Source organism: Melanostigma gelatinosum, assembly GCF_949748355.1.
Source record: "Melanostigma gelatinosum genome assembly, chromosome: 21".
Lineage (NCBI taxonomy): Eukaryota > Metazoa > Chordata > Actinopteri > Perciformes > Zoarcidae > Melanostigma > Melanostigma gelatinosum.
The window spans coordinates 10,981,762-11,002,136 of NC_136654.1; the positions used below are offsets into that span (position 1 = coordinate 10,981,762).

The 20,375-nt window shown below is 45.5% G+C and overlaps 1 protein-coding gene across 3 annotated transcripts in view; it reads left to right on the forward strand.

Annotated features, from left to right (window-relative positions):
• The first annotated feature begins 15,577 nt into the window (after window positions 1–15,577).
• Window positions 15,578–20,375, forward strand: part of csnk1db (casein kinase 1, delta b) — a 27,241-nt gene continuing 22,443 nt past the window's right edge. For all 3 annotated transcript variants that reach the window (XM_079293804.1, XM_079293803.1, XM_079293805.1), the window contains exons 1-2: window positions 15,578–16,038; window positions 18,675–18,785. In XM_079293804.1, the coding sequence (XP_079149930.1) occupies window positions 15,963–16,038; window positions 18,675–18,785 (187 nt within the window). In that variant the 5' untranslated portion in view covers window positions 15,578–15,962. The remainder of the gene's footprint in view (window positions 16,039–18,674; window positions 18,786–20,375) is intronic.

Consider the following 20,375-nt stretch of genomic DNA (forward strand, 5'->3'; position numbering starts at 1 on the left):
TGCACTCCCTCCATGGGGATAGTGAATAGGCACTGTTTCGATAATATTATTGCCCTGTATCTGTGCCACTTGGCATCCAAGTGAAGGCTGTTCAGCCATCCGCAAACCCAAGGGAACGACAGTTGAGGCAGCTGTCAGTTTATCGTCTAAGTACGGCAGTATGTTCACGGAGATGGGAGAGTCCGAATGGAAGCACCCAGGACTGAAAGTTGTGGTGATGCACCATGGGAACATGGGAATAGGCGTCGATAGACGTGAACCACTCTCCCTTGGAAATCCGCTGCTGGGAGAAAGAACCCCGACAGCCGGCCTTGAGACATCTCCTGGCACCCCTGCCGGGGGGACGGGGACGTAAGTAGGGTTGTATAGGTAGCGGTCCGGCCTCTCAGCAGGACGCCGAGGCCTGTTGCGGCTACTAGGGTAAGCTGGAGGCTGAGAAAACGGCCTTGTGGGGCCAAAGTGGGACCCCTAGGTCTGGGGGTGCAGGCATGTCCCTGCAAAGACCAGAGAACTGCTGCCTGGTCTGGCTAGCTCTAACAGTCTGCTGAAGCGCCTGTATAGCAGCTGACTCAAACAGCTCACCAGGTTCCACTGGGACAGTACGGAGGGTCCTCCTACATGTCTCAGATAGGGGTGACTGCGCCAGCCAAACCTGGCGGCGAGTCTGAACCAGGGTGGACATCATACATCCACGTTCCCTCAATATGAGTGCAAACGCCTGCAATGAAGCATCACTGAGCAGAAGCGTTGAAGTAGCCCACTGCAGAGAATCTGCGAGGGAAAGCATGAGGTGGGAGAGGGAGTTGTCGATACGGTGCACAGCGCTGCTGTGTCATAAGCCCTGGATAGCAGGTCATCTTTGACCCGACATTGGGTCGAGGGCACCTGGCATCGGGCCTCAGAGTCTCCTCAGGGGAAACTGATGGACGCCATAGTCGTCTAACTGGCTGGCATACGTGCAAGGCCAGATTTGCCACCTCCTGCATGGTCTGATGTAAGGCGGGAGAGAGCCCTGGTGTCTCCAGCATGCATGCAACTCCCTCAGATATTCCTCGGAGGGAGGAACAGAAAAGGTGGTGAGGGCGGGAAGGCCTGAAAAAGGCACTCACAGGTGGATGTTCCAGCTGCTGTGTATGCCAGGCGTGCAAGCGCCATACAAATGATCAGGGTAGGTTGGGCTGGATTCAGCTGCCCTGACAGGGGGAGGTAGACCTCCCGCATCAGGTGTTCCACTTCGGCCAGCCTAGCAGACCTTACTGCTCAAGGCGTGATGCCGCAGGTCCTGCCTGGGTTCTCCGAGAGGCCCTGCCTCAGAAGCTCGAGGCTAGGGCAAGAGATCAGGGCCATCCTCCGCCAGTTGATGCGGAATTCCAAATCAGTCCGAGCGGGAGCGCTCCGCTGAATGTTGAGAGAACAGGCAGGGGGCAGTCAGTGGCGAGTGATCCTTCGGACACTCTTCCCTTAGCCAGCCGCTGCGGATATTGGTGACCCACCAGTTAGCCTGAGCGAGAGCACTCTGCCACTGTGGAAACAGGTCAGGCAAAGTCCCTATAGTGAGAGGGGAGCGAGGACACTCTTCACTAAGCTCACTCTCTTCACTAAGATAGTTGCTGCAGATATTAGTGTCCCACCAGTTAGCTTGAGCGAGAGCACTCTGCCACTGTGGAAACAGGCCAGGCAAAGTCCTTATAGTGAGAGGGGCGAGGACACTCTCTAAGCTCACTCTCTTCACTAAACTAGTTATTGCAGATATTGGTGTCCCCCCAGTTAGCTTGAGCGAGAGCACTCTGCTACCGTAAAAAACGGACAAAAAAGAACACAGTCCTTACAGTGAGAGGGGAGCGAGGACACTCTCTTCACTAAGATAGTTGATGCCGATATTGGTGTCCCACCAGTTAGCTTGAGCGAGAGCACTCTGCCACTGTGGAAACAGGTCAGGCAAAGTCCTTATAGTGAGAGGGGCGAGGACACTCTTCACTAAACTAGTTGCTGCAAATATTGGTGTCCCACCAGTTAGCTTGAGCGAGAGCACTCTGCCACTGTGGAAACAGGCCAGGCAAAGTCCTTATAGTGAGAGGGGAGCGAGGACACTCTCTTCACTAAGCTAGTTGCTGCAGATATTAGCGTCCCACCAGTTAGCTTGAGCGAGAGCACTCTGCTACTGTGAAAAACGGACAAAAAGAACACAGTCCTTACAGTGAGAGGGGAGCGAGGACACTCTCTTCACTAAGATAGTTGCTGCAGATATTGGTGTCCCACCAGTTAGCTTGAGCGAGAGCACTCTGCCACTGTGGAACAGGTCAGGAAAACAGTCCTCATAGTGAGAGGGGAGCGAGGACACTCTCTTCACTAGGATAGTTGCTGCAGATATTGGTGCCCCACCAGTTAGCTTGAGCGAGAGCACTCTGCTACTGTGAAAACGGACAAAAAAGACCACAGTCCTTACAGTGAGAGGGGAGCGAGGACACTCTCTTCACTTGGACAGTTGCTGTAACTCTTGGTGTGCTACCAGTTAGCCTGAGCGAGGGCACTCTGCTAACTGATATCCGCTACCGATATGGCCATAATGTTTACAACAATCAATGGACACAATCCGAGTATTAGCTTAGTCTAGTTAGCCGGAGCGAACTCGACAGCCGTAATGCGTAAAAACCATCAATGGGCACAACCTCAATGTTGATTTAGTATAACTAGCATTCACCGAGTTAGCCTGAGCGAGCACATTCCGCTAACTGTGATCATTGTAATGCTACAAAGTTGATGGCCACAGCCCCAGTACCAGCTTTGTTTAGCTAGTTTCCCACTGAGTTAACCTGAGCGGGGACGCTCTGTTAACTGTGACAGCCGTAAGTATACAAAGTTGATGGACACAGCCCCAGTATCAGCTTTGTTCAGCTAGTTTCCCACTGAGTTAACCTGAGCGGGGACGCTCTGTTAAGTCCCAGCTAGCATCTCACCAAGTTAGCCTGAGTGAAGACACTGCTAACTGCAAATTACATCAGATGTAAAGATTAAATCTCAATGGACACAACGCCAATGCCGATCTAGTGTCTCACCAAGTTTGCCAGAGCAGGACCACTCTGCTAACTGTGATAGCCGCAACACTGTGAAGGGCGGGCCGACAGCATAATTCTACGCTCTCGTTAGCGCGCCACTCGATTAACTAGAGCGGAAGCGCTCTGCCAACTGTGGAACAAACAACTGTTATAGAAAACAATGTTAATCGATCTTACCGATTGCTGTCATCACGACTTAGCTGGCCCTTATCAGACTGGTGACGACCGATGATAGGGGCGTCCACCAGTCCGGGGCTCAATGTCCGAACGGCGAACACACTGTTCCCTCCGAAGAGGGACAGCTCGTCGCAGCCTTTGGAGGGCGAGAGAACCGCAACTCCGACCGGTGGTCACAAGTCTACAGCGACGAGCTCTAATATGTCTTGATCGTAGACACATCCTTGTTTATGCTACCATGGTAGCTAACCTGCGTCGCAAGAAGATGAAAAAGGACTGAGCTCAGGATGACACCGGAACTTATAGACGACGGGGGTCATCCGAGGTCACACGTGACTTTGTTGATATAAATATTCGACCTGCGCATGCGCGAGACGGAAGATATCCAGTGTGAAGCACTGCCTCTGGCGGTCAGTAAGGATGAAATAGAACTGCAGAGAGCCATTCTGAAGGTAGAAGAGTGGTCATATAAATGGGGTTTTAAATTTTCAGTAGATAAGACAAAGACAATGTTCTTTACAATGAAACAAATTGGTAGTGAAGTAAAACTAGAACTATATAACCATGAATTGGTGAGTAAAACACATTCAATATTTAGGTTTGTGGTTTGACGAAAGGATCACATGGGCTGTACATATTAATAAAGTAGAGAATAAATGTAAAAAAGTATTAAATATAATGAGGTGTTTGGTAGGAAGTGAATGGGGGGCAGATATAACTGCTTTGAAGGCCATATACAGTGGATTCATTAGATCTAGATTAGATTATGGGTGTGTGTTGTATTAAGCAGTATTAAGCAGTAAGCAGATCTTTCAAAAAAATGGATACTATTCAATATCTGGCAAAGACAATATGCACCGGTGCCTTTAAAACAACCCCAGCGGCTGCATTACAGGTGGAAATGGGTGAAATGCCGCTAGAACTGAAGAACCCATAGCATTGAGCTATTGGGCAAATCTACAGGGACACAGTGAAGAACATCCAACACAGGAAACATTAGAACCTTGCTGGGAAAAGGAGAAGAGGGAGACAAGAAGCTTTGGCTGGACAGTAGCACAGAAAGCAACAAAACTTAAATTATAGCTTAATTAAACTTTAGTCCTACAGTACCGTTACCAACAACAGCATCGTGGATACTTCCTGATGCAACAGTAGACTTTACGTTATTAAAAATGAAGAACAACGGTAGAGCGGATCAGTTCAATTGGCATACAATACAGGTACATCAACAGTTACCACAGTTATATTCAGGTGTTGTTCACAGATGCATCAAAGTATTTCGGAAACAAGGTCGGAGTCGCATTTATTGTCCCAGAATTTAAAATTAAAATAGGTGAAATGATCACTGAGGGACCATCAGTGTACACACTACAGTGAATAGAGGACACAAGACCATTGAGGACAATCATTTGTTCAGATTCAAGTTCGTCATTAGCAGCTTACAGAACAGCCATTCAGACAGTAGACCAGACATCCTTATAGAAATACAACAAACATTAAACAGAATTCAAATCATGGGTCTGACAGTCATATTCCTTTGGGTACCAGCACATATCGGGGTCAAAGGAAATTAAATGGCAGATAAAGCTGCAAAAGAGGCCACAAAAAAATAGCTGCACTAATGTTGCTGTCAGCTTCAATAAATCAGAAACAAAAAGTATCATTAAACAGGTTGAAGGAAAGGTGGCAGAAGCAATGGAAGAAGACAGGAAAGGACGATGGTGTTAGCGAGTTCAGAGGAAAGTGGGAGAAATGAGATGTGCAGGAAGGAACCGGAGAGAGGAAACGGTCATATCAAGGCTTAGATTTGGACACACTGGCCTAAACGGTATGCTTAAAAAAATTGGTAAACAAGAAACAGGAAAATGCGACTATTGTGGGCAAGAGGAAACAACAGAACATGTTATTGTGCAATGTCAGAAACATGAGCAGGAAAGAGGGCCGTTGATTGGAGACCTCGGCAACATGAAGGTATGGTTGGACATAATGGATATTCTGCAAAGAACTCAAAAAGTGAGTGTTATCAAGTATTATTTCAACATCTTTAGATTAATTCATATTATTAAGAAAATATGAGCCTGTTGTTTTGTTTTGAATTTTGTTTCTTTTTTTCGTTGCTCTCCACGTACAAGGACAACAACAAGTAGAACAGATGTAAGCATAAACATTTAACGACTATGTACAATACAAATATAAATCCAATATATATGAACATAAACCTATACAACAGTTAGTTTTCATAAATGGTTATTTTTTTTATGTAATAAGGATTTTATTGGCTGGATGAAGCTCAAATGGAAGAACTTAAGACAAGTCAGCAAAATGTATGGCAAAAAGTCTGAATGGCAAAGAATGATTAATATAAAACATAAATGACAGATTTTTTGTCATTCGTGGTCTTGGTATTTATGATTTTAGGCTGTCACCAGGTATAGACATGGCCCTGTAAGCTACTGGGTTTCTAAGGTTACAGCAGCACGATTGGGCAGTGAGGACACTGCGCCTCTAGTGACTAAAACTGTACACCTATGTCTCCCAAACTGATGCTTGAGTCAGCATGTATAACTGTTGATCAGTTATAATCTGTGAAAGACGCACAATGCTCACCGTCTGCTAAACCAAGTTTTGAACCATTAAGATGAGTTTGCTTCTCTCTTCTTTCTGTCTTGATCTAAGGTGGCCCCTCCAAGAATCACCACCTTATCGTGGCGGAGGGGTTTGTATGGCCCCTCCATCCTGGGAGCTCTGTTGTCTTGAGTAATAGCTCCTGTAAGTCTCACTGAGGCAAATTAATCCCAGCAGAGAGGCCGGATTTAGAACGATTCACAGACTCAATGAATCGGCCAGAAAGGAGCTGCAGCACCTTGCACAAACTGGAAACCCCCTCATGGAGCCAGACCTGGGAGGGAGGCTTGCCCACGAGCCCCTGGTGGCCAGGATTTACCCATGGAGCCCGGTCGGGCACAGCCTGAAAGAGCTACCCATACACTATAGCGTTCTATTTCATCCTTACTGACCGCCAGAGGCAGTGCTTAACACTGGATGTATCCCGTCTCGCGCATGCGCAGGTCGAATATTTATATCAACAAAGTCACGTGTGACCTCGGATGACCACCGTCATCTATAAGTTCCGGTGTCATCCTGAGCTCAGTCCTTTTTTTCTTCTCGCGTCGCAGGTTAGCTACCATGGTAGCTTAAACAAGGATGTGTCTACGATCAAGACATATTAGAGCTCGTCGCTGTAGCCTTGTGACTACCGGTCGGAGTTGCGGTTCTCTCGCCCTCCAAAGGCTGCGACGAGCTGTCCCTCTTCGGAGGGAACGGTGTGTTCGCCGTTCGGACATCGAGCCCCGGACTGGTGGCCGCCCCTATCATCGGTCGTCACCAGTCTGATAAGGGTCAGCTAAGTCGTGATGACAGCAATCGGTAAGATCGATTAACATTGTTTTCTATAACAGTTGTTTGTTCCACGGTTGGCAGAGCGCTTCCGCTCTAGTAATCGAGTGGCGCGCTAACGAGAGCGTAGAATTACGCTGTCGGCCCGCCCTTCACAGTGTTACGGCTATCACAGTTAGCAGAGTGTTCCTGCTCAGGCAAACTTTGTGAGACACTAGTCCGCATTGGCGTTGTGTACATGGAGATTTAATCTTTACATCTGACGTAATTCGCAGTTAGCAGTGTCTTCACTCAGGCTAACTTGGATGCTAGCTGGCTAGCTAAACAAAGCTGATACTGGGGCTGTAGCCATCAACTTTGTATCCTTACAGCTGTCACAGTTAACAGAGCGTCCTCGCTCAGGTTAACTCAGTGGGAAACTAGCTAAAACAAAAGCTGATACTGGGACTGCGTCCATCAACTTTGTATCCTTACGGCTGTCACAGTTAACAGAGCTGTCACAGTTAACAGAGCGTCCTCGCTCAGGTTAACTCAGTGGGAAACTAGCTAAACAGAGCTGATACTGGGACTGCGTCCATCAACTTTGTATCCTTACGGCTGTCACAGTTAACAGAGCGTCCTCGCTCAGGTTAACTCAGTGGAAAACTAGCTAAACAAAGCTGATACTGGGGCTGTAGCCATCAACTTTGTATCCTTACAGCTGTCACAGTTAACAGAGCGTCCTCGCTCAGGTTAACTCAGTGGGAAACTAGCTAAACAAAAGCTGAGACTGGGACTGCGTCCAGCAACTTTGTATCCTTACGGCTGTCACAGTTAACAGAGCGTCCTCGCTCAGGTTAACTCAGTGGGAAACTAGATAAACAAAGCTGGTACTGGGGCTGTGGCCATCAACTTTGTAGCATTACAACGATCACAGTTAGCGGAATGTGCTCGCTCAGGCTAACTCGGTGAATGCTAGTTGTACTAAATCAGCATTGAGGTTGTGCCCATGGATGGTTTTGACGCATTACGGCTGTCGAGTTCGCTCCGGCTAACTAGAAGCTAATACTCGGTGTGTCCATTGATTGTTGTAAACATTATGGACATATCGGTAGCGGATATCAGTTAGCAGAGTGCCCTCGCTCAGGCTAACTGGTAGCACACCAAGAGTTACAGCGCCTGTCCAAGTGGAGAGTGTCCTCGCACTGTAAGGACTGTGGGTTTTTTTGTCCGTTTTCACAGTAGCAGAGTGCTCTCGCTCAAGCTAACTGGTGGGACACCAATATCTGCAGCAGCTGTCTTAGTGAAGAGTGTCCTCGCTCCCCTCTCACTGTAAGGACTGTGTTCTTTTTGTCCGTTTTTCACAGTAGCAGAGTGCTCTCGCTCAAGCTAACTGGTGGGACACCAATATCGGCAGCAACTAGTTTAGTGAAGAATGTCCTCGCCCCTCTCACTATAAGGACTTTGCCTGACCTGTTTCCACAGTGGCAGAGTGCTCTCGCTCAAGCTAACTGGTGGGACACCAATATCGGCAGCAACTATCTTAGTGAAGAGTGTCCTCGCTCCCCTCTCACTGTACGGACTGTGGTCTGTTTTGTCCGTTTTTACGGTAACAGAGTGCTCTCGCTCAAGCTAACTGGGGGGACACTAATATCTGCAGCAACTATCTTAGTGAAGAGAGTGGGCTTAGAGAGTGTCCTCGCCCCTCTCACTATAAGGACTTTGCCTGACCTGTTTCCGCAGTTGCAGAGTGCTCTCGCTCAGGCTAACTGGTGGGTCACCAATATCCGCAGCGGCTGGCTAAGGGAAGAGTGTCCGAAGGATCACTCGCCACTGACTGCCCCCTGCCTGTTCTCTCAACCTTCAGCAGAGCGCTCTCGCTCGGACTGATTGGGAATTCCGCATAAACTAGTGGGACAAGGGTTCCACCAGAATCGCGGCCATGTTCAACTCTCCCGCTGTAGGACCTGTATAGCTCCTCTTCAGCCGGAGGACGGCCCTGACCTCTTGCCCTAGCAGGGAGAACCCAGGCAGGACCTGCGGCATCACGCCTTGAGCAGTAAGGTCTGCTAGGCTGGCCGAAGTGGAACACCTGATGCGGGAGGTCTACCTCCCCCTGTCAGGGCAGCTGAATCCAGACCAACCTACCCTGGTCATTGGTATGGCGCTTGCACGCCGGGCATACACAGCAGCTGGAGCATCCACCTGTGAGTGCCTTCTTCAGGCACCTTCCCGCCCTCACCACCTTTTCTGTTCCTCCCTCCGAGGAATATCTGAGGGAGTTGCGTGCATGGTGGAGACACCAGGGCTCTCTCCCGCCTTACATCAGACCATGCAGGAGGTGGCAAATCTGGCCTTGCACGTATGCCAGCCAGTTCGACGACTATGGCGTCCATCAGTTTCCCCTGAGGAGACTCTGAGGCCCGATGCCAGGTGCCCTCGACCCAATGTCGGGTCAAAGATGACCTGCTATCCAGGGCTTAGGACACAGCAGCGCTGTGCACCGTATCGACAACTCCCTCTCCCACCTCATGCTTTCCCTCGCAGATTCTCTGCAGCGGGCTACTTCGACGCTTCTGCTCAGTGATGCTTCATTGCAGGCGTTTGCGCTCATATCGAGGGAACGTGGATGGATGATGTCCACCCTGGTTCAGACTCGCCGCCAGGTTTGGCTGGCGCAGTCACCCCTATCTGAGACATGTAGGAGGACCCTCCATACTGTCCCAGTGGAGCCTGGTGAGCTGTTCGAGTCAGCTGCTGTACAGGCGCTTCAGCGGACTGTTAGAGCTAGCCAGACCTGGCAGCAGTTCTCTGGTCTTTGCAGGGACATGCCTGCACCCCCAGACCTAGGGGTCCCATTTTTGGCCCACAAGGCCGTTTCTCAGCCTCCAGCTTACCCTAGTAGCGCAACAGGCCTCGGCGTCCTGCTGAGAGGCCGGACCGCTACCTATACAACCCTACTTACGTCCCCGTCCCCCCCGGCAGGGGTGCCAGGAGATGTCTCCAGGCCGGCTGTCAGGGTTCTTTCTCCCATCAGCGGATTTCCAAGGGAGAGTGGTGCACGTCTATCGACGCCTGTTCCCATGGTGCGTCACCACAACTTTCAGTCCTGGGTGCTTCCATTCGGACTCTCCCATCTCCCCATGGGTGTCCACAGTGTGTTTACTGCTGTCCTTTCCCCCTGCAATCGCAGGGCGTGAACATACTGCCGTACTTAGACGACTGGCTGACCTAGGCGCCGTCCCGGCTTCAGGCGCCACAGGACACTGCTCGCCTTCTCTCACGTGGCCCGGTAGGCCTCAAGGTGAACATGGAGAGGAGCTACCTGAGCCCTTCTCAGAGCATAACCTTCATTAGGGTGGCCCTATGAGGGCCTGTCTGTCGCCCCAGTGCGGATGGCTGAACAGCCTTCACTTGGATGCCAAGTGGCACAGATACAGGGCAATAATATTATCGAAACAGTGTCTATTCATCTATTCACTATCCCCATGGAGGGAGTGCATATCTGGCGAACAGTGTCCCGGGAACCGAGCCCCAGGGGCTCGGTTCCATTCCACCAGGAGATTGTCACAACAGTTACCTGCCTCTCAAGGCGGGTGCAGGGTGACAGAACGGGACAGCCTGGGGGCAGTTGTCTGCTGAAAGACCGCAGGTCCAGGTTCTAGAGCTAGCGCTCGAGCACTTCCTTCCATGTTGAAGGGAAAGCATGTGCTTGTCCGGTGGACAGCACCTCTGCTGTGATTTCCCATGAACTATCGATGGGGCACCAGATCTGCAGAAGTTGCTACGGGGATCACCGTGGCCTTCTGACTTGGGAGGCCCCTCGCCTGACCAGCCTGTGGGCAATGTACCCACCAGGAGAATGGAACAAGGTTGTGGTTTTCCTGTTCCGTTACAAGCCTCCACCGGGAGAGTGGCGGCTGCAGCCAGACGTGTCGACCCACTGCCCCCACTGGGTCTCCCTGACGGAGGACCAGCCCTCTGGGTCAAGATGCCCTGGCTCACACGTGCCTTTCCACCATTCCCTCTGCTTTTGCTGTAAGCTTGTCAGAGTTCTTCCCCGACAGGAGGGATCTCCTGTCGCAACTAGAGGGTCGGATTTGGCATTCCAATCCCTGCCGCCTTCAATTAGGGGTCACGGGAGGGCCCGACCGGATGCTGAGTGGCTGCATAGAACCAGTCTGACGGACTATTCTGAATGCCAGTGCGCGGTCTACCTGCCTGCAGTACGAGAAACAGGTGGAAGCTGTTCTCCGACTAGTGTGCGGCTCAGAACAAGGTCCCAGTACAGCGCCCCGTGCCTGCTGTACTGAGTTTCTACAGTCTCTCCTGGATAAGGGCCGGTCTCCCCTGCATGGGACCTACCCTTGGTACTGGACAGCTTATGCTTGTCCTTTTGAACCCCTGGCACAGGCGGAGCCTAGATGGCTATCAGCAAGACGGTTTTCTCCTTGCTGTCAATTCAGCTCAATGTGGGGGCGAGCTGCATGCCCTATCAGTGGAAGAATCATGTCTGAGGTGGAACTCAGATGGCTTGGGTGTCACTTTCTGGCCTAAGGCAGTGTTTCTCCCAAGGGGGTGGATACGGTCACATATAAACCGGCCTATCCAGCTGGCAAAGTTGACCCCCCCCCCCTCCCCCATCGGGAGAGGAGAGGTCAAGGCTGCTGTGCCCAGTGTGGGCCCTCAGAGCTTATATGGCAGCCACCGCCTGCATAGTCAGTTATGGTGAGCCTAAGAAGGGCTGTGCTCCTTTTTAAGGGAAAAAGGCACCTGTCCCACTGGATAGTGGAGGCCATTGCCGATACATACAAGGCGAGCGGCTGCGCTCGGCCATCCGGGGTGAAGGGTCACTACCAAGAGTGTCTCCACACCGAGGGCAAGCCTGAGTGGTGTGCCTGTGGGGGATACATGTGCGGCGGCCTCATGGGCATCGCCGAGCACATTCACCAAACACTACAGAGTTAACGTTGCCGGCCCTCACCCACTGGGGAGGGTTCTAAGCCAATTTTCTCTGCCGGAGCTATAAGGGGTAGTTACTGTGCTTCCTCGTGACTCTTTTGGTATAAGTCATCCAGTGTTAAGCACTGCCTCTGGCGGTCAGTAAGGATGAAATAGAACGAAAGTTACGGACGTAACTACGGTTCTATGAATCCTGGATGACCGCCAGAGTTCTTGGTCACTCGGAATCCCGTGAACTCGCGAGAAGATTCCATAGGACTGAGCTCAGGATGACACCGGAACTTATAGATGACGGTGGTCATCCGAGGTCACACGTGACTTTGTTGATATAAATATTCGACCTGCGCATGCGCGAGACGGGATACATCCAGTGTTAAGCACTGCCTCTGGCGGTCATCCAGGATTCATAGAACCGTAGTTACGTCCGTAACTTTCGTTTGGTGTGATAATAAAAAAGCTTTGTTAGTGATGAATCATAAAAATCTCAATGGAACAGATTTGTAAGAATTTGTCTAAAATATATTGGAAGATGGACAGATTTACTGTGTTAATGAATTTTTCAAGAAACGTGATTTTAAAATAATGTGAGTTACTAAAGAAATGTTTACCCCATTTTCATTGTACATACAATAACTTTCATGTCACATCTATAACAATTTTAGGCCCTAATACAACAAGTATTAGTCTAAAATTGGTGAATACATTCAAAATCCAATGAATAATCTAAAAGGCCATCTATGTTTTAGGAAATCTAAAAGTCCATACAACAGAACCTAATCATTTCCATGCCTAATGTTGGGGTCTCACCAAATGGCTTCAACATGTGCTGTGGACAAAGAGAATCAGGCCTTCACTTTTTCAAGCAAAGGTTTCATCCTGATTTGTAGTTTGATAAGAGCAAGTCTCCTCTGATGGAATTTCACACTTGGGTGTAAATTCCCAATATTCCTGTGCGACACACAGCGCCCGCTACAAGGCCGCGCTGAAAGCTCCCCCTGCCCCCCCCTTCCTGACGAGGAAAACGGACCACTTTGCCACGAACACACTCCAACGTTGCAACAAGCATCGACAAGTAAGATTCTTGGTATCTGGGCGTAGCTTAGCTTAAATTAACTTAAGTTTAATTCAGGCCATTCATTTATATTTTGATATTCCCGTGTTTTTGTGTGTTTAAGTTACTGTCGCGTGATATTGAGATATTGCCCGAGTCACTCAACTCCGCCATCTGGTGGTAGTTTAGCTGTAGTATCTTAAGGCCCCTCCCCTTTTGGCCTGCGTCACTCGACGCCGCCATCTTTGTAGTCTTTAGCAATAGCTGTAAGACTCCCCTTCCTTTTCACCCACAGACCCACACACATGCACACACACAGACATACACCCTCATCCATTTTATTCATTCTTTAGTTTAGGCATATAAAATTGTATGATAACGTTTGTTGGTTGCAATATTAATCGATTTGATCATTTATTATTTTGATTTAATAAACTCTGTTATCCTTTAAGGAGCAGTCGTCTGTGATTACTTGTGCATATGTATTTGATAAACCTGTATGTAGTAGCCTGTGCTCGAACTTAAAAACCTTCACTGTCACTGAATGTATAGTCATACGCAGACTATTGACATTATGAGTGACTACTAATTATGAGACTTAGTTTTATCGTTTGGTTATTGGTCCCTGTTCGCAGGGTGGTGCCCCGTTGTTATTAGTAATCATTAATAATTGTTACATACATTAATAATTCTATTGATGTCAAGAATTCAGTTTCTTAAATGCTGATAACCCAAACACGCTCCTTTAGTTCCCAACATCTGGCAGCTCCCCAACCAGCTCAGAGCACGCTCTGCACTGAAGTGTGAAGTGCTTTACACTCACTGTTTCAATTCAAAGTTACTGAGAGTCAGCACATATTGTGTTTCTGGATCAGTCTTTAGTTAAAGTCTCCACGTTTAGCCAAAACAACTCACCAAGAGCCTGATTCTGTTCAGGAATGAATGGTAATAGTAAGTAATACAATCTCCATTACTGAAAACACGTCACTGCAGTTTACACGAGGTAAACACTGTAACTGTAACCTATGACAGGAAGCAGGATTCACCATGAACAAGTCACTATTCCAGTCTATGATAGGGACACAAACACATTCACACTCATCACGCCTACTGTTTCATGTGTATGTTTTGGACTGCGGGAGGAAACTGGAGCACATCTGCTGTCAGTTGTCAGAAGGAACAAACTGTACATTTTAAATGATACTATAGGCAAACTTCCTTCTTCTTCACTACAATCATGTTGGCAGTGTGTCATAATAACTCATTCATTTAATTTCATTGCATTGCTAATCTTGTTATTTTTTATTGTAGTGGACACTTCAACGTTTGATTTGGTGTTCATTCAAAATGATATTTCTCAAACTGACAACTACAAAGGAAGTTTCAACCAGGAGGCCTTACTCTACAGATGATCCTGAGAGACCTCGTTCCTGGTGTTGACTTGTTTCTAACATGGTGAACACTGTGAGCTTGTCTTAAACTGTGAACTCACTTTTCCTACAGGATGTGACTTCATGCAGAGCATGAGCTAAACATCTTGTAAACAAGCTTAGTTTGATGTCAATTCAAACCAGATTTCCATTTTGTTTAGAGGGTAGTATTTCAAATTGATTCACATCATTATGTATCCAAGATCTTCCTCGTTGCCAGTGTTTTGGTACATTTTGTAAAAAAAAAAATAATAATAAAATGTTTAGTGACATCTTAAGAAAAGAGGTAAAACTCAAACACCAAAATATGTTTGTTTTTTTGTGCTATGTTGTCATTTGCAAGTGCCTTAATCATTTCAAGTGTTTATTGTAAAACACACACATACATATATATACATATATATATATACACGTGTATATATTTTTTTTTATATAATATAATGTATAATAATTTATATATTATATTTTTATTTATTTATTGTGTATACTGTATATATGTAAAAGTACTTTTATTTTCTGAAAATAGAAAATATGTATTATATTAGATGTGTCTGACAATGAGGGCACGACTCAGACTGTGTTTGAATATATTTCCATGAGATGTTTCCACCTACGATGTGTCCTGTCATGTGATGTGTGCAAAGGGGAAAGTTACAGAGGAGCATGGTCGACTTCTCAACAGACTGATGGACAGAGTTATGATGAACGCAACGACCACTACAGAATTTTACCTCAGTGTGTTTATTAATACAGACTCATTTTTGGTGAATGCTGTAACAACACACAAGATGTACGTTTCTCTACTCAATCAAAACTCTGACAATTGAAAGATGTCTGGCCAACAGCAGATCAAATTACATTCATAGATAGAAGTCAGATGTTTTTGGTAACCACATCCTAACATGCAAATCACAGAACAGTGTGTCACTTTACAATACAAAATGAATTTGTAGCACAGTTGAGGCTGTGGATGTTGAGTTTTACTGTGTTTTTAATATGGTTTACAGTGATCCAACAGCTACTCAAACTGCTCCATTACATGTTTTCATTACAATATGATAATATGTGAAAAACACACACACACACACTTGTATTAGCAGCAGCATGTTCCGTTTGTGTTGCTTCATTTTGGCTTATTTTATTCTTTTATTAATTTATATCGTATTAAGCCTGGGGACTTAAAAAATCAGTCACAAATACAATTTGCTTGTATTTCCCCCGAGTAAGCGTCACTTGGTAGCCTGATAATGTTTTACACAAATGAATTGGCTTTTGCAGTAGAATGCCAATTAATGTATTGTAAAACACAACACATAGTTCACCAAGCAGTACAATATTTTTGTATTATGTCATGATAACGCAGCCACGATGCTATGTAGTAGCCTAATGTACAGTTGCCCAAATCGTCTTGAATAACAGTGAATACTTGTTATACCTGGAGATTTAAGGAGTTTTTCTACCTGTAGTTGCTAGGGGAAGTGACGCCTGCAGCTTTTACGGTGGAGGAAACAAATCGGACAGTGGAGCGACGCTGCGAACGATTAGGTGTAAAGTCTATCCGCAAAATCCGCCTCCATCCTTTAAATTTGGGGCAATAATGACCCCCTAAATACGGATAACATAAACTACGCGTTTCGCACTGTCGAATGATATCGATATTTTAAGTCTTCGTTCCTCAGAAAGATAAAAAAGGGATGGTGACATTTTGCATTGTTACAATAGGAGCTGGGATGATTGTGGGGGGCGGGGGAATGTGAATTAAGGGTTAGGGTTGTAAAGCAGTCAAGGAAGGAGGACTAACCGAGGCAAAGTAAACAAAGGTTCAAACCTTAACATTACCGATACGCAACGTTTAACTACCGAGATACACACACGAAGCAACAGACGTAGTTAACGTTTGCTATTAACGAAATGGAGCTGAGAGTGGGGAACCGATACAGACTGGGCAGAAAAATCGGAAGTGGTTCTTTCGGGGACATCTATTTAGGTAAGGAGCAGAATGTGTTCTCTTCAACTTCACAAACCAAATGTTACCCGTGTAGTACCTGTGCTTTATGAGCAAGCTGTTAAAACATGTCACAGTCCGAATTTCATTAACGTTCATATCCTGGTTTTATTAACTTATCGCTAACGTTAATTGTTACTTCTCCTTGAAGATACCTCTGTCTCGCCAAGTTAACGAACGTTACTGTAACGTTAAACTGTCCACAGAAAGGATTTATCAATTCGATGTTAATTGAAGAACCATGACCGATTTGAGGCATTGCATGCATAATAGCAACTGCAGGTGAAGACAGCTAACGTTAGCTTGTTTAACTGGCATTATGCTGGATATGAGCAGTGAACACTTCAAACTACTGCTGGCTTTTTAGAAGCATCTTTCCAAACACACAGCGGCCAGGTTACAGTTTGTAACGTTACTGTAGAATAACTGAGCTGAGTAGAAGCAGAGTCACCCTAAATGACAGGTGCCTGCTTGTAACGTTAGCCTCACGGTTCTCATCGAGACAATCCCCACGGTCGTTCCGCCGTGGGCTTATGTTATAACCGCCTAAGTGTCACAGTCGTTCACTTCCAGTTTAATGACAAACTACAGCTGGACAGTTGTGATAGCTGGCGGACAGCCCGTAGAGTACAGCTGTAACTTTACCGCAGAGGATATGTAGTGTAACGCAGCTCTGTTCGTCAACAAACCGATGATACAAGCTAGTTTAGTCCTGAATCCTCCACATACCAGTTCACAGCTCTACAGTCTGTAAGCGCACAGTATTTAAATGATATTCTTCAGAGTCAAACAGGGTTGTTGTGACTCCTCTTAGTTCTGTTGTCATTGTGTTCATCTCTATATAGCTGCAACAAGCTGTGAGAAATCCTCTAGATCAGGGGTCTTCAACGTTTTTCAGGCCAAAGACCCCCAAACTGATAGAGAGATGGAGCAGGGACCCCCGACCATATATATTGTATACAATTGTGTTTTATATTAAACTGGGCCTAGTGCCATGTATAAACATACCTCTTTATTGTGCATTCAATACTAAGCTATTCAAATAATCCACAGGGGCATATATTCATGTTTTTTTTTTAAACATGTGCAAGGTACAGTGAGTAGGGTGGCCGTGCCACTGCCATTTATAAACATACCTTGTTGAAGAACTCTGCTCTAGATGGTTTCCCTAGGCTCACCACTTGTGTACAGCTGTTTTTAGTGTGTGTATATATATATATATATATATATATATATACATACATACATACATACATACATACATACATAATAATACTTAGTATTACAGCACAACCCACCCTGACACTTCAAATAACTGCATCACACTGTCGCTTTTCTGGCTTTTTAAAATTGTCTCTGACAAAATGTAAACAGAGATGAACATACACAGTGGCTTGTCAAGCACATTTCACATGCAACAGCCAAGAGTTGTATTGAGCTATTCACAGAATAAATCAGATCTGATGGGTGTCACCTTAGCCATACAGTCCAATGAAGGAGTAGCCTGAGCTGGCTGGACCCGTGCCGTCTGGAGGAAGAGGCAGCTAGACTGCTAGCTTTACACCTGAGGTTATCCCGATTAACAGAAGCTAGTGAACCTACCACAACCAAACTACCAGCCTCTCTGTTTCCCAAGGTGGCTTCTTTTAGTTTCTATCACCCATTAGATGTGTGACATGGATTTACTGTTGAGTAGTCATGTGAATGTGTTTGTGATCACATAAACACTGGGCTGACTGGTTTTTCCAGTCCAGGCATCAGTTAGCTCTCAGGCAAAATAGCCTTTTGATATGCAGGCATATAACCTGTAATCTGATGTTGACATGCGTCTGTATTGGCACAGGATTAATTCAGCTGCCGTACGTTAACTGAACTAAGAACTTGGGCTCTGTCCCAAAAGCCCACAATTTTTGTCACAGCCTGTGCACCCAGCAGTTACCAAACACAAAAGCCACAACTCATAATTTAGCGTTTCTCTGCCAATATTCAAAGTAGGCCTATTGTTTAACCTGTTACATGTTAGACAGTCTGGCATTTTAGCTTGATAGACAACTAAACAGATTTTCTGTCAGTGAATAAACTAAAGAAACACTAAAACCCTTTTTCCCTCGTGACAAATTCATAAAATGTTTTTTGTTTGTTTTTAAGTCTGTTTCATAATACTAGCAAAAGTACTAAATATAATGGCATCAAATTTACAGAATCATAATGTAATGTTTTTCTGCTTCCTTCTCATCTCTGTTGAGTTGCACATGCTCAGTACAGATCAGGTACCTTCAGTGATAACATTACAGGACTAGATATATCAGAAAATACCGCACAAGCATAGACAATGTGATAAATACATCCTTACTCACAGCAATAAAATATACATTTGAGAAAAGGAAGCAGCAAGCTGTCAGAAACAATATGTCAGGTTATTCAAGGTAATCTCTTGGTACCAGTTTTCATTACAAACAATTCAAGTGTCAGCAGTGGATATTTCAGAAGTCTGTCAGATAAAACTGAAGCTATCTGTATAACCAGATGACTAGGTTTGTATGTGGTGTTTCTTCTTGTATGATGGGTGAACTGATGGATTAAAGTAACCATGTGTATTAACGTTTGTCCTTTTCCAGGCACAGATATTTCAGTGGGTGAGGAGGTTGCGATTAAGTTGGAATGTGTGAAGACCAAACACCCCCAGCTCCACATCGAGAGCAAGATCTACAAGATGATGCAAGGAGGAGGTGATGTATCAGCTCACAATACTGCTACTCAATACTGGGTTCTTCATCTCTTATTGGACTTCTGTGCTGCATCTCAGTTTCCATCTCCTCATCACCCTGCTATGTGATTTCTCGACCCACCACGGTCTTCCTACTCCATGTAGATGTGATTGATCCATGAGTTCAATAGCTAGTGACCTACAAAGCTGAGGGAGAGAGACTGACTGCAACATTCAATCAGCTCACATCCTTATGTTGTGTTCACACCAAACGCCAAGCAAATCTTTTACTTTACATACCAAGTCAATGCAAAGACGCTAATGGACGCAAGGAGATGCAAAATCACGCCGGGTGGTTAGAATGATGCTCCACAAATAACGCAAATTCGCCTCATTCACGTTTGAATGAACACAAATGATCGCACTAGTAATGTGAATAAACACAAATGATGATGCTAGTAATGTGAATAAACACAAATGATGATGCTAGTAATGTGAGTAAACACAAATGATAATGCTAGTAATGTGAATAAACACAAATGATGACGCTAGTAATGTGAATAAACACAAATGATGACGCTAGTAATGTGAATAAACACAAATGATCGCGCTAGTAATGTGAATAAACACAAATGATGACCCTAGTAATGTGAATAAACACAAATGATGACGCTAGTAATGTGAATAAACACAAATGATCGCGCTAGTAATGTGAATAAACACAAATGATCACGCTAGTAATGTGAATAAACACAAATGATCACGCTAGTAATGTGAATAAACACAAATGATCACGCTAGTAATGTGAAACACAAATGATGACGCTAGTAATGTGAATAAACACAAATGATCACGCTAGTAATGTGAATAAACACAAATGATCACGCTAGTAATGTGAATAAACACAAATGATCACGCTAGTAATGTGAAACACAAATGATGACCCTAGTAATGTGAATAAACACAAATGATCACGCTAGTAATGTGAATAAACACAAATGATCGCGCTAGTAATGTGAATAAACACAAATGATCACGCTAGTAATGTGAATAAACACAAATGATCGCGCTAGTAATGTGAATAAACACAAATGATCACCCTAGTAATGTGAATAAACACAAATGATCGCGCTAGTAATGTGAATAAACACAAATTATCACGCTAGTAATGTGAATAAACACAAATGATCGCGCTAGTAATGTGAATAAACACAAATGATCACGCTAGTAATGTGAATAAACAAATTATCACGCTAGTAATGTGAATAAACAAATGATCGCGCTAGTAATGTGAATAAACACAAATGATCGCGCTAGTAATGTGAATAAACACAAATGATCGCACTAGTAATGTGAATAAACACAAATGATCGCACTAGTAATGTGAATAAACACAAATGATCGCGCTAGTAATGTGAATAAACACAAATGATAACTTTGCTTTCCATTTGTTTATTAAAGAACTTCAAGAACACTTAAAGCAAAGAACTTTGGGCTTTAGTCTTATGCTGCGTTCACACCGGTCGCGTTGATTTTTTGACGCACTGCAAAATCGCGTCCAACGCACTGCAACATCGCGTCCAACGCGCCGCCGGTCGTGTTCACACCAAAC